The sequence below is a fragment of the Dendrobates tinctorius genome, unplaced genomic scaffold, assembly GCF_039654945.1.
Source record: "Dendrobates tinctorius isolate UK_male_01 unplaced genomic scaffold, ASM3965494v1 ptg000251l, whole genome shotgun sequence".
NCBI classification, from domain to species: Eukaryota; Metazoa; Chordata; class Amphibia; order Anura; family Dendrobatidae; genus Dendrobates; species Dendrobates tinctorius.
Genome location: NW_027361918.1, coordinates 6,532,269 through 6,557,553, shown reverse-complemented (window position 1 = coordinate 6,557,553; position 25,285 = coordinate 6,532,269). Strand labels below are relative to the sequence as shown.

The window sequence follows — 25,285 nt, the reverse complement described above, 5'->3', positions numbered from 1 at the left end:
GATAATGCTGGGCATGAGAGATGGATAGAATAACCAGGGAGTGAAGTTGAGAGAGAAAACTATGGACATGAAACATAGTGAGGATACCAAGAGGGTTAGGGCTGACAGAAGGACCATGGAGTAAAGATGTGAGAGTGAACCATGGACATGAGAGATGGGTTGATAAAAGCGGATAGGCTAAGAGGAGAACCAAGGGCATTAGAAACAGAACACAATATACGGATACAGAACAAGAAGAAAATTATAGAGTGAGACATGAGAGACTCACAGGAATGAGAAATAGGAGATCAAGGATGGGGTAGAAGAGGAGAACCAGTAGGTAAATCTGGGAGAGAAAACCTAGGGTGATAGATTAAGGGAGAACCAGAGCCCCCTCCAGTTAGGCGCATTACATAACATTTAGAACTACTCGATCAGGTTGATTTTTGTAGAAGTGAATTGTGTAGAAGATCTGACAACTTCCTGGACCCATGGATGAGGACAAGTTGTGACGTATCTGATGAACTCATGATTTCATGGTAACATCTTGCTAGTGATGGCACACCCACACTGTATACGTCATACTGAGGACATCTGTGAGATAAACCGCTAACATCCTCACACATTCGTGGTCACTAGATTCTTACACATTTATGGTTCTACATTATTGAGATGAATTCCAATAATCATAGTACTAACTACCATTTATAGTATTCACTGACATTAACCCTGTGTTCTCCAGAGACTGTACAGCGAGTCCGTCCTGAAGACTGTCGGGGACATCGCTAAGAAGGTGCAGGAGATCATAGAGGTAAGCATGCCTGGATTGAGCATTGATTTGTAGCATATACAGTCAAGGAAATAATTATTTGATCCCTTGCTGATTTTGTAAGTTTGCCCACTGACAAAGACATGAACAATCAATCATTTTAAGGGTAGGTTAATTTTAACATTGAGAGAGAGAATATCAAAACTAAAATCCAGAAAATCACATTGTATAAATTATATAAGTTTATTTGCATTCTGCAGTGAGAAATAAGTATTTGATCCCTCTGGCAAACAAGACTTAATACTTGGTGGTAAAACCCTTGTTGGCAAGCCCAGCAGTCAGACGTGTTTTGTAGTTGATGATGAGGTTTGCGCACATGTCAGGAGGAATTTTGCTCCACTCCTCTTTGAAGATCATCTCTAAATCATTAAGATTTTGAGGCTGTCGCTTGGCCACTCGGAGCTTCACCTCCCTACATAAGTTTTCTATGGGATTATGGTCTGGAGACTGGCTAGGCCACTCCATGACCTTAATGTGCTTCTCTTTGAGGCAGTCCTTTGTTGCCTTGGCTGTATGTTTTGGGTCATTGTCTTGCTGGAAGACTCGGCCACGACCCATTTTTAATGTCCTGGCGGAGGGAAGGAGGTTGTCACTCAGGACTTTACGGTACATGGCTCCATCCATTCTCCCATTGATGCGGTGTTAGGCGCCAGGATTCTCCCGCTGCATGGGATGGATCTCAAGCCTTGTCTGGTGCTGTGGTCTCCCATTCAGGCTCAGCCGCTGGGATGACTGCTCAGAACAGCTTTCGGTCTCAGCGCCTTACCCAGACTCGTGCTGCTGATGTAATTACTGCTGGCTCTCCAGCTAAGCCTATAGCGACTAGTTTACACCTGTAGTGCTGTGCTCTAGAGTCTAAGTCCAGATTTCATCTTACTGAGCATGTCCATGATATGGCACCTTCCCATTGGTGCTCGGACATCAGGTCCTCTGGTGATATGGCAGCTCCAGATTGGCCCACAGGCAAGGTCCTGTTTGTCTGGACTTGAGCAAGGTATAAAAACCTCTCAATGGCGCATGTGTGCTAGTATCATGAGGGTTTGGGGTGTTTTTGGACTGTTGCCACCCTGTGTGCACGTGTGCTGCTATAGCACTGCAAGTGTTGATATAAACAGGCAGTGTAGGGTGGGAACTCCTGCTTGAACTTAGCATCTGCACTGGGCGTCCTCAGGCGCGTGTGCTAGAGCACAGCCGTGTGTCAGTGCAGGCTCAACCACCAGCTTAGTATTCCCTGGGGAGTTAAGTTATAGGGACCCCAATTAGTATTTTTTAACAGGGTATAGTCCTTTGTGCGTTGCCTTTTAGTACCGCTCTGTGGTGTAACAGAGCTTGTTACTTTGCGCTCTGTGCACACTGAGTGACATTTAACTCAGTGTGCTTAAAGTGTTTTCTCACAGCCTTTCTCCGCCATTGTGCTAGCTGTGGTTTCTCCATCACCACATGGTGGACCCCGGGTTGCGAACGCACCTTATAATTTTTTATTTGGTGCGTTCTGCCAATCCTAACATGCGATGAAGTAGTCCTATGCCCTTAGCAGAGAAACACCCCCAAAAATTAATGTTTCCACCTCCATGCTTGACAGTGGGGATGGTGTTCTTTGGGTCATAGGCAGCATTTCTCCTCCTCCAAATACGGCGAGTTGAGTTAATGCCAAAGAGCTCAATTTTTGTCTCATCTGACCACAGCCCCTTCTCCCAATCACTCACAGAATCATCCAGGCTTTCATTAGCAATTTTGAGACGAGCCTGCACATGTGCCTTCTTGAGCAGGGGGACCTTGCGGGCACTGCAGGATTGTAAACCTTTATGGTGCAATGTGTTACCAATGGTTTTCTTGGTGACTGTGGTCCCAGCTGCCTTGAGATCATTAACAAGTTTCCCCCGTGTAGTTTTAGGCTGATCTCACACCTTCCTCATGATCAAGGACACCCCATGAGGTGAGATTTTGCATGGTGCCCCAGATCGATGTCATTTGACAGTCATTTGCAATTCTTCCATTTTCTTACTGTGTCACCAACAGTTATCTCCTTCTCACCCAGCGTCTTATTTATGGTTTTGTAGCTCATTCCAGCTTTGTGCAGGTCTATATTCTTGTCCCTGACTTCTTTATAAAGCTCTTTGGTCTTGCCCATGTTGTAGAGGTTAGAGTCTGACTGATTAATTGAGTCTGTGGACAGGAGTCTTTTATATAGGTGACTATGTAAGACAGCTGTCTATAATGCAGGTAACGAGTTGATTAGGAGCGTCTAACTGGTCTGTAGGAGCCAGAACTTTTAATGTTTGGCAGGGGATCAAATACTTATTTCTCACAGCAAAATGCAAATACATTTATGTAATTTATACAATGTGATTTTCTGGTTTTTATTTTTGATATTATATCTCTTAATGTTAAAATTAACCTGCCCTTAAAATTATAGACTGTTCATGTCTTTGACAGTGGGCAAACTTACAAAATCAGCAAGGCATCAAATACTTATTTCCTTCACTATAATATATACTGCTGTACTTGAGGAAATGATGAGGGGCTAATGAGTCTCCTGTCGTGCAGAATCCAGATGATGGCCTCATAGTCCTCAGTGGATGCGGTACGTCTGGCCGGCTGGCAGTGCTCCTTGCGGTGAGTCCTAGTCTTCTCCACCAACACATGGCTCTTCATCCCTTAGTTATAAGTGGTAGCCAGGCTTCTCTTCAACGGCTTGTTATAACGTTTTATGGGTTCTTGTCCCTGGAAACTCTCAATTAGTGCCCACACTTCGTGGGTTCACGAGGAAACAACTCAAGAACATGGAAAACGTACAGGGACCAATACACGAGTCATCCTTGGTCAGATGTTGAAGCACTGACCACTGAGCTGTCCACCTCCATGACATCCTCTAATTCGTCATCCTTCTCCATGTTCTGGACTGAGACTTCCTCATTTCATCTCATAATTCCTATCTCTAGAACTCCTTCAACCGTCTGATGAGAGGTCTCCACCAGAGCCCGTGTTACACCTACATTATTGCAGGAGGGGACAGGTGGGTGCCATCACTGTGCCAGTGACGTACAGTTCACTGTTTTTTCTGGCAGAGATTAAACTTTTCAGGTAACTTATGTAATCTGCAGATCTATTGTGACAGCTCAGGAAGCTCCTGAGGACAACCCTGCCCGGGGACAAGAGGAGCTGCAGAAAGTAAGTGACCACCAGGAGAATCATGTGCAATATGCTCCACCAACCATGATATACCTGCAGCCGACAGGCCCAGAACCCACAGACCAGATCCGATCAGAATCGATCACCTCTGTGTTTAAGGTGCAAGGATTCTCAGACTGAAATAAGTGATCCATATCACTATTCTACTATTACATCTGATCCAATAATAAAAGGGTTATCCAAGGTCAGCCAAACGTGGCATTCTTCTAAAAACATCACTCCATGCCATGGGTCGTACCTAATTTGCTTGCTGTAGAGGGCAAGCTATCTTCTACTGTCAATGTGACTACTGCCTATCTTGGCTCACACAGTAGAACAGAATCATAACCAACCATTTTCCCACCAGTAATAATGTGATATTCTTCTGTTTTACAGCAAGCTGTAAAATGAGGTGGTTCACCTAGTTTCTCTTCCTCATCATCTTCTGCCTATTCTTCTTTTTTCTTGTCCTCCTCCTTTCAATTTGTCCTCCTTCTTCCTCCTCCTTTTTGGCCTTGCTCAGTTTTCCAGTTTATCTCTGGTTCCCCCCCCCCCTCATTTTCCACTTCCGTTTCCTTCAAGTTCCTCCTCCTCTTCTATCTTGTTCCTCTTCCTTACTCTTATTCATTTTCATTTTTGCTCAGTTTACTGGTTTATTTCTCGTCCCCCACCCTCCCATTTTATGCTTCTCTCATATCATCCTTTTCCTTCTCCTTCCTTCTTCCTCTTCTTTATCTTCCCATTATTTCTCCTCATACTTCTTCTTCTTTATGTTCTTTTTTCCATTTCAATTCCTTTTTCTTCTTCCTTCTCTTCTTTGGTCTTGTTCAGTTTCCCAGATTATCTCTTGTTTTCGTCTTCATTTTTCTCTCATACACTCATATTCCTTCTCTATATCTTCCTCTTCCTTCTCTTCCATCTTCTTCCTCCTCCACTTTGGTATTGCTCAGTTTAGTGGCCTATTCTTCCTCCAATTCCATTTTTGCTTCTATCATATCCTCCTCTTCCTTCTTCCTTTTTCTTCCTCCTCCACCTCTTGTTCCTCTTCATGCTCCTTCTTTCTCCTCTTCTTCCTTCTCCCCTTTCTCCATCTTCTGTTTCCTTCTGTGATGGCGGTGGGTGTTGACCCACTGCGCCACTGGTCGGGCTTACCCTGGAGGGGTGTGACTATCTGACTATCTGCTCTTCACTAGGACCTCTGCTGGTGAGGATAGGCTTGGCCAGTCAGGGTAGTCACTAGGTGCCACTCTAGGTCAGTGCCCGGACCTGCGGCAGCTGACTTGCGTGTCATGGCAGAATTACTAGGCACAGAGGACAACGACAAAAACGCGGTCAGACATGATAAGGTTAAGGTTGGCAGCACAGGTTCAAAATGCAAAGTCGAGGTCAGGAGCAGAGAGAACGGACAAAAACAGGTAAACAAGGGTCAGTAACAGGAGAGTCAAAAAAAGAATGCACTTAAGACAGGAAACTGGATGCTAACTGCAAAAGTACCTAAGTTCAGGCAAGTTGTGTAGGCAGGAGGAACCTAATATATTCCCTGCTGGTAGGGGATAGGCCAGCGAAGTAAGACTCTGCATAACACAGCAGGTTAAATTCTGTCAGAGTCTGGCTGTGCCACCCTATAGCCAGGTAGAGACTCTCTAACAACAGGAGGATTTAGCAGTGCTGGGAATGCTGCAAGAGGTAGTTCAGCGATACTGCCTGACACTGGAAGGAGCAGAGTGGCAAACACAGTGAGAAGGATGGCGCCCACTAACAGTGCGAGTCAGAGGCGTGACACCTTCCTCCTCGTTCTCTTTGGTCTTGCTTAGTTTACTAGCTTATCTCTCGTTTTCCCCCTTGCTTTTTTTGTTTCTCTTTTGTCCTCCTCATCTTTCTCCTCCACCTCTTAGAATTCCTCTTCCATTTTCTTCTTTTCAAACTCTTCCTTCCTCTCACTTCTTGCTTTCTCCTTTCTTCTCCTCTTCTTCCTTCTCCTCTTCTTCCTTCTCCTCCTATTCGTTCTCTTTTTTCCTTCTTGCTCTTCCTTCTTCCTCTTTCTTCTCTTTCCTTCTCTTTTTTATCTTCCCTTTTCTTCTCTATCTTCTTGATGTTCCTTCTAATTTCTTTACCTTCCTCCTTTTTGATCTCGCTTAGTTTTATGATTTATCTCTCGTGCTCCCTCTTGTTTTTCATATCTCCCATATCCTCCTTTTCCTTCTCTTTCCTCTTCGGTTTTGCTCAGGTTTCTGGCTTATTCTTCATCGCCTCTCCTGATTTACAGTTCTCTCATATCTTCTTCCTTTTCTTCTTCCTCCAGTCCCATTCTCATGACACTCCTGTGTTTCTAGGTCTGTGAAGGGAAGAAGAAGGTGGTGTTTATAGGGATCTCGTGCAGTCTGTCTGTGAGTACTTGGCTGCTTCTTTACGAACATGGAATGGTGACATCCCTGATCAGTTTGGAGCTGGATTCTCTGCCCTGATCTCATGTTTCTAGTGCTGATTTATGGGGATGTTGAGGGTGCTCGCCTCAAAATCCACTCTGTTTTCTATACATTCAGTCACGTTGGATGCGTATGGTCACGACTCAAAACAGACCAGAATGAATTCACAAGGGAGATGTTCATAGATGTTAGACTTTCCTTCACTCGGGCCAGAGGATCACTTTGCTGCCCCAGTCTTGAGTCCAAATAGCCTGTTCCAGATATAGTGATGCATATGTGTCCTCCGGCACTCAGGACTGGGTACACATATCCAGTGGTCCTCAAGCTATGTTCTCCCCATCCCTAATGGTGAAACCACTCATACATGAAAGAGACAATACCCTACATCCTACTGTGGACCTATCGGAATATTATTTAACAGACGCAAACTAGAACTGCTCTCATTCTCCAAGATACAAATTATTAAGGGATTGGCTTGGATGGGGGTCCAATGGTCCATGATATAAATATAATAACCCCCCACCCCAAAAAACTCAACACTTATCTGCCACCGAAATTATAATTCATTGCAAAAGCTTTCCTACCCCCAGTCCTTGCTTCTTCCCTGTAACTTGTGACAGTTGGTAGTTCTCTTCATCTAGAAGCCTGACTGATGTTCTGATGACTTTATGGTGGTCATTTCTCTGTCCTGTCTTCACAGGCTCCATTCATTGCTGGTCAGCTGGACTTCTGCATGAAGAACCTGGATGTGTTCCTGCCAGTCATTGTAGGGTTTAATACAGTCTCTATGGCCAGGTGGGTGAAGTGTCTATGGTCAGGGGTTAAAATGATGTTTTAGGAGTCTGGTGTAACAATGTGCCCAGAATCTGGTAAGATGAGTTGTCTGGGGTTTGGTGGGAAGAGGTGTCCTTAAGCCAAGTGGGATGAGTTTCCTGGATTTGGTGGGATGGGTTGTTTGGGCTTTGGTGAGAAGAGGTGTCTGGTGAGATGATGTACGAGGGATCCGGTGAGAAGAAGGGTCCAGGGTCCTGTGAGATTATGTATTTGGGGTCCAGTGTAATAATGTATCCAGGGTACAGTTGGATGAGGTGTCCTGGAGTCAAGTGGGATGAAGTTACTAGGGTTTGGGGGGGAGGTGTCTGGGGTTTGGTGGGAATAGGTGTCTGGGATCAGATGGGATGAGGTGATTGGTGGTATGAAGTGCCTTGGGTCTGGTGGGAAGAGTTGTCTTGTGTCTGGTGGGATGAGGTATGTGGAGTCTGGTGGGGTGAGGTGTCCAAAGTCTGATGAGATTATGAGGTATCCAGGGTTTGGTGGGATGATAAGGTGTCTAGGGTTTTTGGTGGGAAGAGGTGTCTTGGGTCTGGTGGGATGAGGTATCTGGGGTCCGATAGGATGAGGCGTCTTGGGTCTGATGGGATGAGTGATCTGGAGTCTGATGGGGTGAGGTGTCCAATGTCTCATGGGATTATGAAGTATTCAGGGTTTGGTGGGATGAGGTGTCTGGAGTCTTTTAGTTGAATTCTTCGGGATCAGGTAACTAAAGGATCAGGGCTGGCAAACCTTTGGAGGCAGTCTCTCATCAGTCATATTAATTCCCAGGAATGATAGGGTTGAAGGTTGGAACTCCACTTTTCGGCAAGTGGCAGAGCAGATAAAGAACCTCCAAGACACTCAGAGAGCATTTGTCCTGAACCCTGCTGTGGGGGTAAGTGCACACAACCAAGACTTTGTATCGCCTTGATGTCTGGTTCCATGTCTGTCCATGCACAGTAGTGGCTGTCCACGTTCTGATAGTCCATGGATGGCTCGGCTATAATATTGCATCCTCACTGCCCTTCACGTCTCAAAACAAACCTATTTCAACACCCTCATCACCTCACTGTCCAATAACCCGAAACGTCTCTTTGACACTTTTCATTCTATACTCAACCCAAGAGTACAGACCCCAACCACGGAGCTCCGAGCTGACGATTTGGCCAATTACTTCAAAGAAAAAATTGACCAGATCCGACAGGAAATTATCTCCCAATCACCTCATACCACGCACTGTCCTCCCTCCCCCACTGCATCTAGCTTACTCTCTGACTTTGCATCAGTCACAGAATAAGTAAGCAGGCTCCTTGCATCTTTTCGCCCAACCACTTGCATCAGTGACCCATTTCCGTCACATCTCCTCCAGTCCCTTTACCCTGCTGTCACCACTCACCTAACTAAAATATTTAACCTCTCTCTTCTGGTATTTTTCCCTCCTCATTTAAGCATGCCGTCATACATTCACTACTTAAAAAAACATCCATTGACCAAAACTGTGCCGCTAACTATAGACCTGTCTCTAATCTTCCCTTCATCTCTAAACTCCTGGAACGCCTGGTCCACTCCCGTCTTATCCGCTATCTCTCTGATAACTCTGTTATCGACCCTCTCCAATCCGGCTTCTGCTCCTTACACTCTACTGAAACTGCCCTCACTAAACTCTCTAATGATCTATTAACAGCTAAATCTAATGGTCATTACTCCATGCTAATTCTCCTGGATCTCTCTGCAGCATTCGACACTGTGGATCATCAGCTCCTCCTTACTATGCTCCGTTCCATTGGCCTCAAGGACACCGTTCTCTCCTGGTTCTCCTCCTATCTCTCTGACCGCTCCTTTACTGTATCTTTTGCCGGTTCCTCCTCCTCTCACCTTCCCCTTACTGTTGGGGTTCCTCAAGGATCGGTCCTAGGCCCCCTCCTCTTCTCCTTGTACACTGCCCCTATTGGTCAAACAATCAGTAGATTTGGTTTCCAGCACCATCTCTATGCTGATGACACCCAATTATACGCTTCTTCTCCTGACATCACGCCAGCCTTTCTAGAAATCACCGGCGATTGTCTAAACGCTGTGTCTAATATCATGTCCTCACTATATCTGAAACTGAACCGGTCAAAGACTGAACTCCTTGTGTTTCCTCCCGCTACTAATGCACCTATACCCGACATTGCCATTTCTGTGTGTGGTTCCACTATTACTCCCCAGCAACAGGCCCGCTGTCTTGGGGTCATACTTGATTCCGAGCTTTCCTTTGCCCCCCACATTTGATCACTGGCTCGCTCTTGTCATCTGCACCTCAAAAACATCTCTAGAATTCGACCTTTTCTTACTTTTGACTCTGCAAAAACTCTTACTGTTTCTCTTATTCATTCTCGTCTCGACTATTGTAACTCCCTTCTAATCGGTCTCCGTCTTACCAAACTCTCCCCTCTCCAATCCGTCCTGAATGCTGCAGCCAGGATCATATTCCTCACCAATCGTTACACCGATGCCTCTACCTTGTGCCAGTCATTACACTGGCTACCCATCCACTCCAGAATTCAGTATAAACTTATTACCCTCACCCACAAAGCCCTCCATGGCTCAGCACCACCCTACATCTCCTCCCTTGTTTCAGTATAACACCCTACCCGCGCCCTCCGTTCTGCTGATGACCTGAGGTTAGCATCCTCAATAATCAGAACCTCCCTCTCCCGTCTCCAAGACTTTACATGTGCTGCGCCAATTCTTTGGAATGCACTTCCCATATAAAGTACGAGGTCATGATCAAGGCCGCTCTGTACTTCAAGGCCTTACCTGCCTAAAGAATTCCTCCATGAGGTAACCGCTTTGTTTTCCCTGTGTCACAGCCGGAAGGTCTCTGCGGCTCTTCACGTATGAAGGGTGGAAGTGCCAGCAAGATCCTTTTGGAGACTCTGTTCCTGGTGGCACACAAGGCCAGCTCCAAAGTGGAGGTGACAGAGAAGTGAGTGAGGGGATGTGCTGTCAGTATCGGGGGTGGACGGAGCCCTCGGTGGCCGCTATCAGCTGCTGAGCTCGCAGGTATAAACATATGAAGCCATCCTGCACTCCATAGAGTCATGGCATCTTCTGTCTACATGCAGGTGTCTGCTGGAAATACTCCGGACGTACGAGAGAGCGCACAAGGTGACCTATTCCCACAGCAAGAAGATCGCTGCACTCCTCAAGCAATCAGCAACAAGGTAATGAGAGGCCTTATTGCAAATGTGTAGCAATCACAAGTCACCACCAGATGGCAGCACACATGTTCTGACCCCCGCAAAGTAAAAAGCAGTATGCAAATTGCCTCCTCAGTGAGGACTTGATCTCTACCGCCACCTACTGGAAGTACCAATCCTAAAAATCAAGATCGACCCTTTAACGAGCCTTGCCACATAACTTAGGATAAAAGCCAAAACAGAACCTCTATTTGCAGACATGTGTTTCTGGATGTTTGCCCCTCCTCAGTGCAAAGCAGGTGGTCTGATGAGGCTGTTTGAGAGGCCTCTGACAGGAGGCCCATGGGTAATGTCTCTCCTTATGGAGAATGCTGGTATAAGGAGACTTATAGGCAATGTAATTTGTATTTCCCTACGGAGCACTGCATGGCCTATAAGTCTCCATACACAGTCATGTCACTTTTCAAAATGAGAGCAGTTAGCCATACCTCTCAATTTTTGAAGAACAGAAGGAGGGACAAATTATGTGGCACACACAAATTTGCCAGCGCCCCTGGCCAGACTCACAGCCCTAACCCATTTACCGTTTGTTTCCACCCTGGCAGGAGGAGTTGTCAGAGGGGCGCTGGTAGTGAGGGACATTCAGCAGACACCTGAGACTGCAGGACGTAGACCCAAATCTGTGACTGTCCGCAGTATCCAGGACAGTTAGAACTATATATGAGCGGATGGATTCATGAGGCTCTGGTCCAGCGTCCAGGTCAGTGGTACCTGGTGGCAGCTGGACAGGAGGCCGCGAATCTCTAACTTAGCGGGATCCCTGGGCCGGAGCGACGTCATCTGTGTGTCCTCTCTACTTGGGACCTGTGGATTATGAGCAGACACCCGAGACTGCAGAGTGTAGACCCAGACCCGGAACTGTCCGCTGTATCTGGGACGGTTGGGACCTGTGGCCTATCAGCAGACACCCGGGACTGCAGAGTGTAGACCCAGCCCCGAAACTGTCCGCTATATCTGGGACGGTTGGGACCTGTGGCCTATCAGCAGACACCCGGGACGGCAGAGTGTAGACCCAGACCCGGAACTGTCCGCTGTATTTGGGACAGTTGGGACCTGTGGATTATCAGCAGACACCAGGGACTGCAGACTGTAGACCCGGAACTGTCCGCTGTATCTGGGACGGTTGGGACCTGTGGACTATCAGCAGACACCCGGGACTGCAGAGTGTAGACCCAGACCCGGAACTGTCTGCTGAATCTGGGACGGTTGGGACCTGTGGCCTATCAGCAGACACCCGGGACTGCAGAGTGTAGACCCAGCCCCGAAACTGTCCGCTGTATCTGGGACGGTTGGGACCTGTGGCCTATCAGCAGACACCCGGGACGGCAGAGTGTAGACCCAGACCCGGAACTGTCCGCTGTATTTGGGACAGTTGGGACCTGTGGATTATGAGCAGACACCCGAGACTGCAGAGTGTAGACCCAGACCCGGAACTGTCCGCTGTATCTGGGACGGTTGGGACCTGTGGCCTATCAGCAGACACCCGGGACTGCAGAGTGTAGACCCAGCCCCGAAACTGTCCGCTGTATCTGGGACGGTTGGGACCTGTGGCCTATCAGCAGACACCCGGGACGGCAGAGTGTAGACCCAGACCCGGAACTGTCCGCTGTATTTGGGACAGTTGGGACCTGTGGATTATCAGCAGACACCAGGGACTGCAGACTGTAGACCCGGAACTGTCCGCTGTATCTGGGACGGTTGGGACCTGTGGACTATCAGCAGACACCCGGGACTGCAGAGTGTAGACCCAGACCCGGAACTGTCTGCTGAATCTGGGACGGTTGGGACCTGTGGACTGTCAGCAGACACCCGGGACTGCAGAGTGCAGACCCGGAACTGTCCACTGTATCTGGGACGGTTGCGGCCTGTGGACTATTAGCAGACACCCGGGACTGCAGCGTGTAGACCCGGAACTGTCCGCTGTATCTGGGACGGTTGGGACCTGTGGCCTATCAGCAGACACCCGGGACTGCAGAGTGTAGACCCAGACCCGGAACTGTCCGCTGTATTTGGGACAGTTGGGACCTGTGGATTATCAGCAGACACCAAGGACTGCAGACTGTAGACCCGGAACTGTCCGCTGTATCTGGGACGGTTGGGACCTGTGGACTATCAGCAGACACCCGGGACTGCAGCGTGTAGACCCGGAACTGTCCGCTGTATCTGGGAAGGATGGGACCTGTGGACTATCAGGAGACACCTGGGACTGCAGAGTGTAGACCCAGACCGGAACTGTCCCCAGTATCTGGGACAGTTGGGACCTGTGGACTATCAGCAGACACCCGGGACTGCAGAGTGTAGACCCAGACCCGGAACTGTCTGCTGTATTTGGGACGCTTGGGACCTGTGGATTATCAGCAGACACCCGGGACCTGCAGAGTGTAGACCCGGAACTGTCCGCTGTATCTGGGACGGTTGGGACCTGTGAACTATCAGCAGACACCCGGGACTGCAGAGTGTAGACCCGGAACTGTCCGCTGTATCTGGGACGGTTGGGACCTGTGGACTATCAGCAGACACCTGGGACTGCAGAGTGTAGACCCAGACCCGGAACTGTCCGCTGTATTTGGGATGGATGGGACCTGTGGATTATGAGCAGACACCCGGGACTGCACAGTGTAGACCCAGACCCGGAACTGTCCGCTGCATCTGGGATGGTTGGGACCTGTGGATTATTTTTTGTTCCTTCATTCACAGTCGGTGCCGCCAGAACTTTCTCCTCTTTCTGTACCCTCACTATACGACATCTGGCGTCTGTAAGGCCATGTTCACGCGGTGCAGAAATACTGTGCTTTTGTTTTCTAAAAACAAAAATATATGTAAAACAAACGTCACTGCGCTTATACTCAAAGAACCTAGAATGAATAAATGTCAAATAATGATAACATAGATTTGCACTGAAGGGTGACCCGTCACTGATAATCCACACTGTTGCTGCCAAATAGCGGTATATTGAATGACAAAGAGTGATTAAAGCGCCCAGTTACTGTGCACATTAAGCGCTCCCTGCTGTTAGTAGACAGCGGTGAGCTTGGGCTCTTACTTGTGGTATTGTAGAACCAAGTTGCTAAATTCCGCTGTTGAGCAATAGAACAACGTATGGCATATAGCAGTACGCTCTCAGTGCACCGCTGATTGCAAAAATCCGGCTGGCCAGCGGGGAAGGAGAGCAGGAAGCTTTGGAGAGGTGGAGGCTGACGGCGGGCTCCGGCCGAAGCACCGCCGCTGACACGCTGCAAGGAGCAGAAAGCTGGGGGCGTGACGTAACGTGACCAGCCACTGGACTGTACGGATGATGCTCTGGGTCAAAACGACGCGTTTCGAGGGACACGGTCCCTCTTCATCAAGGTTACCTCTGCCTCTTCAAAGCTTCCTCCTCTCCTTCCCCGCCGGTCAGCCGGATTTTTGCAATCAGCGGTGCACTGTCTACAAACAGCGGGGTCAACCTTCAATGCAAATCTATGTTATCATTATTAGACATTTAGTCATTCTAGATGCTTTGGGTAGAAGCGCAGTGAAGTTTGTTTTACATATATTTTTGTTTTTAATCAACCTAAGAGGATTTGCCTGTTTTTCCCTTGCAGCTATCTCAGCAGTCTTTTTTAGGTGGGTATAATTAATTTTGTTTTCTGCAGGATCCGCACCAAACTACACAATAACAATCTCCTCCGGTTATTGCATTTTTATGCCTTTCCTCCTTATTTCTGTAGGGTTAAAAGTTATAAAAAATCAGCTTCACATCTGCACCAAAAATGCATCAACTATGGAGGAAAACGAAGAAAAGAAACGCAGCAAAGACGCAATAACCCGAGGAGACCGTCAATGCATCGTAATACGCAGCAAACACGCAATAACCCGAGGAGACCGTCAATGCATCGTAATACGCAGCAAACACGCAATAACCCGAGGAGACCGTCAATGCATCGTGTGGTGCGGACACCTGCAGCAGTTACGCTACGTGTGAACACGGCCATTATGGGTTTCATAGAGAACAATCCATCACAGCATTTTTTAGGCCGTTTACCGATTCCCATGAATAATCTGACCGCTGTGCGGGGCGTTACGATTACAGGGACATCAAATACGTCTGCGATTTCCTGATCTGTGATGTTTATTATTTTTTTTTTAAAAAAGTGCAGAAAAGTGACATTGGTGTAGCTGATTTTCTTTATTTTTTAGTAATCTTATAGGAGGAAAAAAATCTTATTCTCCCTCTAGAACCCAGAGACATAGAAATCCACTTCTATGTACAGCTGTATCTCTATGGACCAGTGTATTCTGCAGCTTGGGTGACTGCCTGCAATATTCATCACTCTGGGCTGTGGCTCAAAGCTAGTACTGCTGTCTGCCACCATGGGAGACTTGGGGAGTCCGGATAATGGTGTCTGCCTCCAGCAGGTACATAAACCCAAAATTATTCACATCGGAGAGCATGTTTAGTCTGCTGGCACCATTATAGTCTATGGCGCCACTGGCACATACGTCCAAATCACATGTTGCGTTGTGGTACGGACACAAGCCTGAGAAAAGCGCCATGTGAAAGCAAAGTTAGACCTCAGTAAAAGGCAGAGTATGTAAATACTACAAACTACCAGAACGTGGAAGCAGGAAATCATAAACTATTACTCTTGTACATAACATTGACCACACGATGGCAGCAAAATTTACTAAACTACAGTAAATACCAAAAATGCAGTTACCAAACACGACCAGAAGGTGTCAGAAAAGAAAAACAAATTATTATTGCTGCAGTTATAACAACAACCAGAAGGTGGCGGTAGCTCATAGTACAGCGAGAAGGGTGACCCCCGCGGTGCTCTGTAGCCCCTGTGTGTGGTGTGACCCCGCGGTGCTCTGTAGCCCCTGTGTGTGGTGACCCCGCGGTGCTCTGTAGCCCCTGTGTGTGGTGTGACCCCGCGGTCCTCTGTAGCCCCTGTGTGTGATGTGACCCCGTGGTGCTCTGTAGCCCCTGTGTGTGGTGACCCCGCGGTGCTCTGTAGCCCCTGTGTGTGGTGACCCCGAGGTGCTCTGTAGCCCCTGTGTGTGGTGACCCCGAGGTGCTCTGTAGCCCCTGTGTGTGGTGACCCCGCGGTGCTCTGTAGCCCCTGTGTGTGGTGTGACCCCGCGGTGCTCTGTAGCCCCTGTGTGTGGTGTGACCCCGCGGTGCTCTGTAGCCCCTGTGTGTGGTGACCCCGCGGTGCTCTGTAGCCGCTGTGTGTGGTGACCCCGCGGTGCTCTGTAGCCCCTGTGTGTGGTGTGACCCCGCGGTGCTCTGTAGCCCCTGTGTGTGATGTGACCCCGTGGTGCTCTGTAGCCCATATGTATGTGGTGTGACCCTGCGGTGCTCTGTAGCCCCTGTGTGTGGTGACCCCGCGGTGCTCTGTAGCCCCTGTGTGTGGTGACCCGGCGGTGCTCTGTAGCCCCTGTGTGTGGTGTGACCCCGCGGTGCTCTGTAGCCCCTGTGTGTGATGTGACCCCGTGGTGCTCTGTAGCCCCTGTGTGTGGTGACCCCGCGGTGCTCTGTAGCCCCTGTGTGTGGTGACCACGTGGTGCTCTGTAGCCCCTGTGTGTGTGGTGACCCCGCGGTGCTCTGTAGCCCCTGTGTGTGTGGTGACCCCGCGGTGCTCTGTAGCCCCTGTCTGTGGTGACCCCGCGGTGCTCTGTAGCCCCTGTGTGTGGTGACCCTGCGGTGCTCTGTAGCCCCTGTGTGTGCTGTGACCCCGCGATGCTCTGTAGCCCCTGTGTGTGGTGTGACCCCGCGGTGCTCTGTAGCCCCTGTGTGTGGTGTGACCCCGCGGTGCTCTGTAGCCCCTGTGTGTGGTGACCCCGCGGTGCTCTGTAGCCGCTGTGTGTGGTGACCCCGCGGTGCTCTGTAGCCCCTGTGTGTGGTGTGACCCCGCGGTGCTCTGTAGCCCCTGTGTGTGATGTGACCCCGTGGTGCTCTGTAGCCCATATGTGTGTGGTGTGACCCTGCGGTGCTCTGTAGCCCCTGTGTGTGGTGACCCCGCGGTGCTCTGTAGCCCCTGTGTGTGGTGACCCGGCGGTGCTCTGTAGCCCCTGTGTGTGGTGTGACCCCGCGGTGCTCTGTAGCCCCTGTGTGTGGTGTGACCCTGCGGTGCTCTGTAGCCCCTGTGTGTGGTGACCCCGTGGTGCTCTGTAGCCCCTGTGTGTGGTGACCCCGCGGTGCTCTGTAGCCCCTGTGTGTGGTGACCACGTGGTGCTCTGTAGCCCCTGTGTGTGTGGTGACCCCGCGGTGCTCTGTAGCCCCTGTGTGTGTGGTGACCCCGCGGTGCTCTGTAGCCCCTGTCTGTGGTGACCCCGCGGTGCTCTGTAGCCCCTGTGTGTGGTGACCCTGCGGTGCTCTGTAGCCCCTGTGTGTGCTGTGACCCCGCGATGCTCTGTAGCCCCTGTGTGTGGTGTGACCCCGCGGTGCTCTGTAGCCCCTGTGTGTGGTGTGACCCCGCGGTGCTCTGTAGCCCCTGTGTGTGGTGTGACCCCGCGGTGCTCTGTAGCCCCTGTGTGTGGTGACCCCGCGGTGCTCTGTAGTCCCTGTGTGTGGTGTGACCCCGCGGTGCTCTGTAGCCCCTGTGTGTGGTGACCCCGTGGTGCTCTGTAGCCGCTGTGTGTGGTGACCCCGCGGTGCTCTGTAGCCCCTGTGTGTGGTGACCCCGCGGTGCTCTGTAGCCGCTGTGTGTGGTAACCACGTGGTGCTCTGTAGCCCCTGTGTGTGGTGACCCCGCGGTGCTCTGTAGCCCCTGTGTGTGGTGACCCCGCGGTGCTCTGTAGCCGCTGTGTGTGGTGACCCCGCGGTGCTCTGTAGCCGCTGTGTGGTGACCACGTGGTGCTCTGTAGCCCCTGTGTGTGGTGACCCCGCGGTGCTCTGTAGCCCCTGTGTGTGGTGACCCCGCGGTGCTCTGTAGTCCCTGTGTGTGGTGTGACCCCGCGGTGCTCTGTAGCCCCTGTGTGTGGTGACCCCGCGGTGCTCTGTAGCCGCTGTGTGTGGTGACCCCACGGTGCTCTGTAGCCCCTGTGTGTGGTGACCCCGCGGTGCTCTGTAGCCCCTGTGTGTGGTGACCCCGCGGTGCTCTGTAGCCCCTGTGTGTGGTGACCCCGCGGTGCTCTGTAGCCCCTGTGTGTGGTGACCCAGCGGTGCTCTGTAGCCCCTGTGTGTGGTGACCCCGCGGTGCTCTGTAGCCCCTGTGTGTGGTGTGACCACGTGGTGCTCTGTAGCCCCTGTGTGTGGTGACCCCGCGGTGCTCTGTAGCCCCTGTGTGTGGTGACCCCGCGGTGCTCTGTAGCCCCTGTGTGTGGTGACCCCGCGGTGCTCTGTTGCCCCTGTGTGTGGTGACCCCGCGGTGCTCCATAGTCCCTGTGTGTGGTGACCCCGCGGTGCTCTGTAGCCCCTGTGTGTGGTGAACCCGTGGTGCTCTGTAGACCCTGTGTGTGGTGACCCTGCGGTGCTCTTTAGCCCCTGTGTGTGGTGTGACCCCGCTGTGCTCTGTAGCCCCTGTGTGTGATGTGACCCCGTGGTGCTCTGTAGCCCCTATGTGTGGTGACCCCGCGGTGCTCTGTAGCCCCTGTGTGTGGTGTGACCCCGCGGTGCTCTGTAGCCCCTGTGTGGTGTGACCCCGCGGTGCTCTGTAGCCCCTGTGTGTGGTGACCCCGCGGTGCTCTGTAGCCCCTGTGTGTGTGTGGTGACCACGTGGTGCTCTGTAGTCCCTGTGTGTGGTGTGACCCCGCGGTGCTCTGTAGCCCGTGTGTGGTGACCCCGCGGTGCTCTGTAGTCCCTGTGTGTGGTGACCCCGCGGTGCTCTGTAGCCCCTGTGTGTGGTGACCCCACGGTGCTCCGTAGCCCCTGTGTGTGGTGACCCCGCGGTACTCTGTAGCCCCTGTGTGTAGTGACCCCGCGGTGCTCTATAGCCCCTGTGTGTGATGTGACCCCGTGGTGCTCTGTAGCCCATATGTGTGTGGTGTGACCCCGCGGTGCTCTGTAGCCCCTGTGTGTGGTGACCCCGCGGTGCTCCGTAGCCCCTGTGTGTGGTGACCCCGCGGTGCTCTGTAGCCCCTGTGTGTGGTGTGACCCCGCGGTGCTCGGTAGCCCCTGTGTGTGATGTGACCCCGTGGTGCTCTGTAGCCCATATGTGTGTGGTGTGACCCCGCGGTGCTCTGTAGCCCCTGTGTGTGGTGACCCCGCGGTGCTCTGTAGCCCCTGTGTGTGGTGACCCGGCGGTGCTCTGTATCCCCTGTGTGTGGTGTGACCCCGCGGTGCTCTGTAGCCCCTGTGTGTGATGTGACCCTGCGGTGCTCTTTAGCCCCTGTGTGTGGTGTGACCCCGCTGTGCTCTGTAGCCCCTGTGTGTGATGTGACCCCGTGGTGCTCTGTAGCCCCTATGTGTGGTGACCCCGCGGTGCTCTGTAGCCCCTGTGTGTGGTGTGACCCCGCGGTGCTCTGTAGCCCCTGTGTGGTGTGACCCCGCGGTGCTCTGTAGCCCCTGTGTGTGGTGACCCCGCGGTGCTCTGTAGCCTCTGTGTGTGTGTGGTGACCACGTGGTGCTCTGTAGTCCCTGTGTGTGGTGTGACCCCGCGGTGCTCTGTAGCCCGTGTGTGGTGACCCCGCGGTGCTCTGTAGTCCCTGTGTGTGGTGACCCCGCGGTGCTCTGTAGCCCCTGTGTGTGGTGACCCCGCGGTGCTCCGTAGCCCCTGTGTGTGGTGACCCCGCGGTACTCTGTAGCCCCTGTGTGTAGTGACCCCGCGGTGCTCTGTAGCCCCTGTGTGTGATGTGACCCCGTGGTGCTCTGTAGCCCATATGTGTGTGGTGTGACCCCGCGGTGCTCTGTAGCCCCTGTGTGTGGTGACCCCGCGGTGCTCCGTAGCCCCTGTGTGTGGTGACCCCGCGGTGCTCTGTAGCCCCTGTGTGTGGTGTGACCCCGCGGTGCTCTGTAGCCCCTGTGTGTGATGTGACCCCGTGGTGCTCTGTAGCCCATATGTGTGTGGTGTGACCCCGCGGTGCTCTGTAGCCCCTGTGTGTGGTGACCCCGCGGTGCTCTGTAGCCCCTGTGTGTGGTGACCCGGCGGTGCTCTGTATCCCCTGTGTGTGGTGTGACCCCGCGGTGCTCTGCAGCCCCTGTGTGTGATGTGACCCCGTGGTGCTCTGTAGCCCCTGTGTGGTGACCCCGCGGTGCTCTGTAGCCCCTGTGTGTGGTGACCACGTGGTGCTCTGTAGCCCCTGTGTGTGGTGACCCCGCGGTGCTCTGTAGCCCCTGTGTGTGTGGTGACCCCGCGGTGCTCTGTAGCCCCTGTGTGTGTGGTGACCCCGCGGTGCTCTGTAGCCCCTGTCTGTGGTGACCCCGCGGTGCTCTGTAGCCCCTGTGTGTGGTGACCCTGCGGTGCTCTGTAGACCCTGTGTGTGGTGACCCTGCGGTGCTCTGTAGCCCCTGTGTGTGGTGTGACCCCGCGGTGCTCTGTAGCCCCTGTGTGTGGTGTGACCCCGCGGTGCTCTGTAGCCCCTGTGTGTGGTGTGACCCCGCGGTGCTCTGTAGCCCCTGTGTGTGGTGTGACCCCGCGGTGCTCTGTAGCCCCTGTGTGTGGTGACCCCGCGGTGCTCTGTAGTCCCTGTGTGTGGTGTGACCCCGCGGTGCTCTGTAGCCCCTGTGTGTGGTGACCCCGCGGTGCTCTGTAGCCGCTGTGTGTGGTGACCCCGCGGTGCTCTGTAGCCCCTGTGTGTGGTGACCCCGCGGTGCTCTGTAGCCGCTGTGTGTGGTAACCACGTGGTGCTCTGTAGCCCCTGTGTGTGGTGACCCCGCGGTGCTCTGTAGTCCCTGTGTGTGGTGTGACCCCGCGGTGCTCTGTAGCCGCTATGTGTGGTGACCCCGCGGTGCTCTGTAGCCGCTGTGTGTGGTGACCCCGCGGTGCTCTGTAGCCCCTGTGTGTGGTGACCCCGCGGTGCTCTGTAGCCGCTGTGTGTGGTAACCACGTGGTGCTCTGTAGCCCCTGTGTGTGGTGACCCCGCGGTGCTCTGTAGCCCCTGTGTGTGGTGACCCCGCGGTGCTCTGTAGCCGCTGTGTGTGGTGACCCCGCGGTGCTCTGTAGCCGCTGTGTGTGGTGACCCCGCGGTGCTCTGTAGCCGCTGTGTGGTGACCACGTGGTGCTCTGTAGCCCCTGTGTGTGGTGACCCCGCGGTGCTCTGTAGCCCCTGTGTGTGTGGTGACCCCGCGGTGCTCTATAGCCCCTGTGTGTGGTGACCCCGCGGTGCTCTGTAGCCCCTGTGTGTGGTGACCCTGCGGTGCTCTGTAGACCCTGTGTGTGGTGACCCTGCGGTGCTCTGTAGCCCCTGTGTGTGGTGTGACCCCGCGGTGCTCTGTAGCCCCTGTTTGTGGTGTGACCCCGCGGTGCTCTGTAGCCCCTGTGTGTGGTGTGACCCCGCGGTGCTCTGTAGCCCCTGTGTGTGGTGACCCCTCGGTGCTCTGTAGTCCCTGTGTGTGGTGTGACCCCGCGGTGCTCTGTAGCCCCTGTGTGTGGTGACCCCACGGTGCTCTGTAGCCGCTGTGTGTGGTGACCCCGCGGTGCTCTGTAGCCCCTGTGTGTGGTGACCCCGCGGTGCTCTGTATCCCCTGTGTGTGGTGACCCCGCGGTGCTCTGTAGCCCCTGTGTGTGGTGACCCCGCGGTGCTCTGTAGCCCCTGTGTGTGGTGACCCAGCGGTGCTCTGTAGCCCCTGTGTGTGGTGACCCCGCGGTGCTCTGTAGCCCCTGTGTGTGGTGTGACCACGTGGTGCTCTGTAGCCCCTGTGTGTGGTGACCCCGCGGTGCTCTGTAGCCCCTGTGTGTGGTGACCCCGCGGTGCTCTGTAGCCCCTGTGTGTGGTGACCCCGCGGTGCTCTGTTGCCCGTGTGTGGTGACCCCGCGGTGCTCCGTAGTCCCTGTGTGTGGTGACCCCGCGGTGCTCTGTAGCCCCTGTGTGTGGTGACCCCGTGGTGCTCTGTAGACCCTGTGTGTGGTGACCCTGCGGTGCTCTTTAGCCCCTGTGTGTGGTGTGACCCCGCTGTGCTCTGTAGCCCCTGTGTGTGATGTGACCCCGTGGTGCTCTGTAGCCCCTGTGTGTGGTGACCCCGCGGTGCTCTGTAGCCCCTGTGTGTGGTGTGACCCCGCAGTGCTCTGTAGCCCCTGTGTGGTGTGACCCCGCGGTGCTCTGTAGCCCCTGTGTGTGGTGACCCCGCTGTGCTCTGTAGCCCCTGTGTGTGTGTGGTGACCACGTGGTGCTCTGTAGTCCCTGTGTGTGGTGTGACCCCGCGGTGCTCTGTAGCCCGTGTGTGGTGACCCCGCGGTGCTCTGTAGCCCCTGTGTGTGGTGACCCCGCGGTGCTCTGTAGCCCCTGTGTGTGGTGACCCCGCGGTGCTCCGTAGCCCCTGTGTGTGGTGACCCCACGGTGCTCTGTAGCCCCTGTGTGTAGTGACCCCGCGGTGCTCTGTAGCCCCTGTGTGTGGTGTGACCCCGCGGTGCTCTGTAGCCCCTGTGTGTGGTGACCCCGCGGTGCTCTGTAGCCCCTGTGTGTGGTGTGACCCCGCGGTGCTCTGTAGCCCCTGTGTGTGGTGACCCCGCGGTGCTCTGTAGCCCCTGTGTGTGGTGACCCCGCGGTGCTCTGTAGCCCCTGTGTGTGGTGACCCCGCGGTGCTCTGTAGCCCCTGTGTGTGGTGACCCCGCGGTGCTCTGTAGCCCCTGTGTGTGGTGTGACCCCGCGGTGCTCTGTAGCCCCTGTGTGTGGTGTGACCCCGCGGTGCTCTGTAGCCCCTGTGTGTGGTGACCCGCGGTGCTCTGTAGCCGCTGTGTGTGGTGACCCCGCGGTGCTCTGTAGCCCCTGTGTGTGGTGACCCCGCGGTGCTCTGTAGCCCCTGTGTGTGGTGACCACGTGGTGCTCTGTAGCCCCTGTGTGTGGTGACCACGTGGTGCTCTGTAGCCCCTGTGTGTGTGGTGACCCCGCGGTGCTCTGTAGCCCCTGTGTGTGTGGTGACCCCGCGGTGCTCTGTATCCCCTGTGTGTGGTGACCCCGCAGTGCTCTGTAGCCCCTGTGTGTGGTGACCCTGCGGTGCTCTGTAGACCCTGTGTGTGGTGACCCTGCGGTGCTCTGTAGCCCCTGTGTGTGGTGTGACCCCGCGGTGCTCTGTAGCCCCTGTGTGTGGTGTGACCCCGCGGTGCTCTGTAGCCCCTGTGTGTGGTGTGACCCCGCGGTGCTCTGTAGCCCCTGTGTGTGGTGTGATCCCGCGGTGCTCTGTAGCCCCTGTGTGTGGTGACCCCGCGGTGCTCTGTAGTCCCTGTGTGTGGTGTGACCCCGCGGTGCTCTGTAGCCCCTGTGTGTGGTGACCCCACGGTGCTCTGTAGCCCCTGTGTGTGATGTGACCCCGTGGTGCTCTGTAGCCCCTGTGTGTGGTGACCCCGCGGTGCTCTGTAGCCCCTGTGTGTGGTGACCCCGAGGTGCTCTGTAGCCCCTGTGTGTGGTGACCCCGAGGTGCTCTGTAGCCCCTGTATGTGGTGACCCCGCGGTGCTCTGTAGCCCCTGTGTGTGGTGTGACCCCGCGGTGCTCTGTAGCCCCTGTGTGTGGTGTGACCCCGCGGTGCTCTGTAGCCCCTGTGTGTGGTGACCCCGCGGTGCTCTGTAGCCGCTGTGTGTGGTGACCCCGCGGTGCTCTGTAGCCCCTGTGTGTGGTGTGACCCCGCGGTGCTCTGTAGCCCCTGTGTGTGATGTGACCCCGTGGTGCTCTGTAGCCCATATGTGTGTGGTGTGACCCCGCGGTGCTCTGTAGCCCCTGTGTGTGGTGACCCCGCGGTGCTCTGTAGCCCCTGTGTGTGGTGACCCGGCGGTGCTCTGTAGCCCCTGTGTGTGGTGTGACCACGTGGTGCTCTGTAGCCCCTGTGTGTGGTGACCCCGCGGTGCTCTGTAGCCCCTGTGTGTGGTGACCCCGCGGTGCTCTGTAGCCCCTGTGTGTGGTGACCCCGCGGTGCTCTGTTGCCCCTGTGTGTGGTGACCCCGCGGTGCTCCGTAGTCCCTGTGTGTGGTGACCCCGCGGTGCTCTGTAGCCCCTGTGTGTGGTGACCCCGTGGTGCTCTGTAGACCCTGTGTGTGGTGACCCTGCGGTGCTCTTTAGCCCCTGTGTGTGGTATGACCCCGCTGTGCTCTGTAGCCCCTGTGTGTGATGTGACCCCGTGGTGCTCTGTAGCCCCTGTGTGTGGTGACCCCGCGGTGCTCTTTAGCCCCTGTGTGTGGTGTGACCCCGCGGTGCTCTGTAGCCCCTGTGTGGTGTGACCCCGCGGTGCTCTGTAGCCCCTGTGTGTGGTGACCCCGCGGTGCTCTGTAGCCCCTGTGTGTGTGTGGTGACCACGTGGTGCTCTGTAGTCCCTGTGTGTGGTGTGACCCCGCGGTGCTCTGTAGCCCGTGTGTGGTGACCCCGCGGTGCTCTGTAGTCCCTGTGTGTGGTGACCCCGCGGTGCTCTGTAGCCCCTGTGTGTGGTGACCCCGCGGTGCTCCGTAGCCCCTGTGTGTGGTGACCCCGCGGTGCTCTGTAGCCCCTGTGTGTAGTGACCCCGCGGTGCTCTGTAGCCTCTGTGTGTGATGTGACCCCGTGGTGCTCTGTAGCCCATATGTGTGTGGTGTGACCCCGCGGTGCTCTGTAGCCCCTATGTGTGGTGACCCCGCGGTGCTCCGTAGCCCCTGTGTGTGGTGACCCCGCGGTGCTCTGCAGCCCCTGTGTGTGGTGTGACCCCGCGGTGCTCTGTAGCCCCTGTGTGATGTGACCCCGTGGTGCTCTGTAGCCCATATGTGTGTGGTGTGACCCCGCGGTGCTCTGTAGCCCCTGTGTGTGGTGACCCCGCGGTGCTCTGTAGCCCCTGTGTGTGGTGACCCGGCGGTGCTCTGTAGCCCCTGTGTGTGGTGTGACCCCGCGGTGCTCTGTAGCCCCTGTGTGTGATGTGACCCCGTGGTGCTCTGTAGCCCCTGTGTGTGGTGACCCCGCGGTGCTCTGTAGCCCCTGTGTTTGGTGACCACGCGGTGCTCTGTAGCCCCTGTGTGTGGTGACCCCGCGGTGCTCTGTAGCCCCTGTGTGTGTGGTGACCCCGCGGTGCTCTGTAGCCCCTGTGTGTGTGGTGACCCCGCGGTGCTCTGTAGCCCCTGTCTGTGGTGACCCCGCGGTGCTCTGTAGCCCCTGTGTGTGGTGACCCTGCGGTGCTCTGTAGACCCTGTGTGTGGTGACCCTGCGGTGCTCTGTAGCCCCTGTGTGTGGTGTGACCCCGCGGTGCTCTGTAGCCACTGTGTGTGGTGTGACCCCGCGGTGCTCTGTAGCCCCTGTGTGTGGTGTGACCCCGCGGTGCTCTGTAGCCCATGTGTGTGGTGTGACCCCGCGGTGCTCTGTAGCCCCTGTGTGTGGTGACCCCGCGGTGCTCTGTAGTCCCTGTGTGTGGTGTGACCCCGCGGTGCTCTGTAGCCCCTGTGTGTGGTGACCCCGCGGTGCTCTGTAGCCGCTGTGTGTGGTGACCCCGCGGTGCTCTGTAGCCCCTGTGTGTGGTGACCCCGTGGTGCTCTGTAGCCGCTGTGTGTGGTAACCACGTGGTGCTCTGTAGCCCCTGTGTGTGGTGACCCCGCGGTGCTCTGTAGTCCCTGTGTGTGGTGACCCCGCGGTGCTCTGTAGCCCCTGTGTGTGTGTGGTGACCACGTGGTGCTCTGTAATCCCTGTGTGTGGTGTGACCCCGCGGTGCTCTGTAGCCCGTGTGTGGTGACCCCGCGATGCTCTGTAGTCCCTGTGTGTGGTGACCCCGCGGTGCTCTGTAGCCCCTGTGTGTGGT

At 54.5% G+C, this 25,285-nt stretch overlaps 1 protein-coding gene across 1 annotated transcript in view; it reads left to right on the top strand.

Moving 5' to 3' along the window:
- GCKR (glucokinase regulator) overlaps positions 1–25,285 on the top strand; it is a 78,679-nt gene that overhangs the window by 11,970 nt on the left and 41,424 nt on the right. The window contains exons 4-12 of the mRNA XM_073557809.1: positions 722–790; positions 3,356–3,424; positions 3,751–3,824; positions 3,913–3,979; positions 6,313–6,366; positions 7,106–7,200; positions 8,008–8,113; positions 10,071–10,186; positions 10,326–10,424. Of these exons, the coding sequence (XP_073413910.1) occupies positions 722–790; positions 3,356–3,424; positions 3,751–3,824; positions 3,913–3,979; positions 6,313–6,366; positions 7,106–7,200; positions 8,008–8,113; positions 10,071–10,186; positions 10,326–10,424 (749 nt within the window). The remainder of the gene's footprint in view (positions 1–721; positions 791–3,355; positions 3,425–3,750; positions 3,825–3,912; positions 3,980–6,312; positions 6,367–7,105; positions 7,201–8,007; positions 8,114–10,070; positions 10,187–10,325; positions 10,425–25,285) is intronic.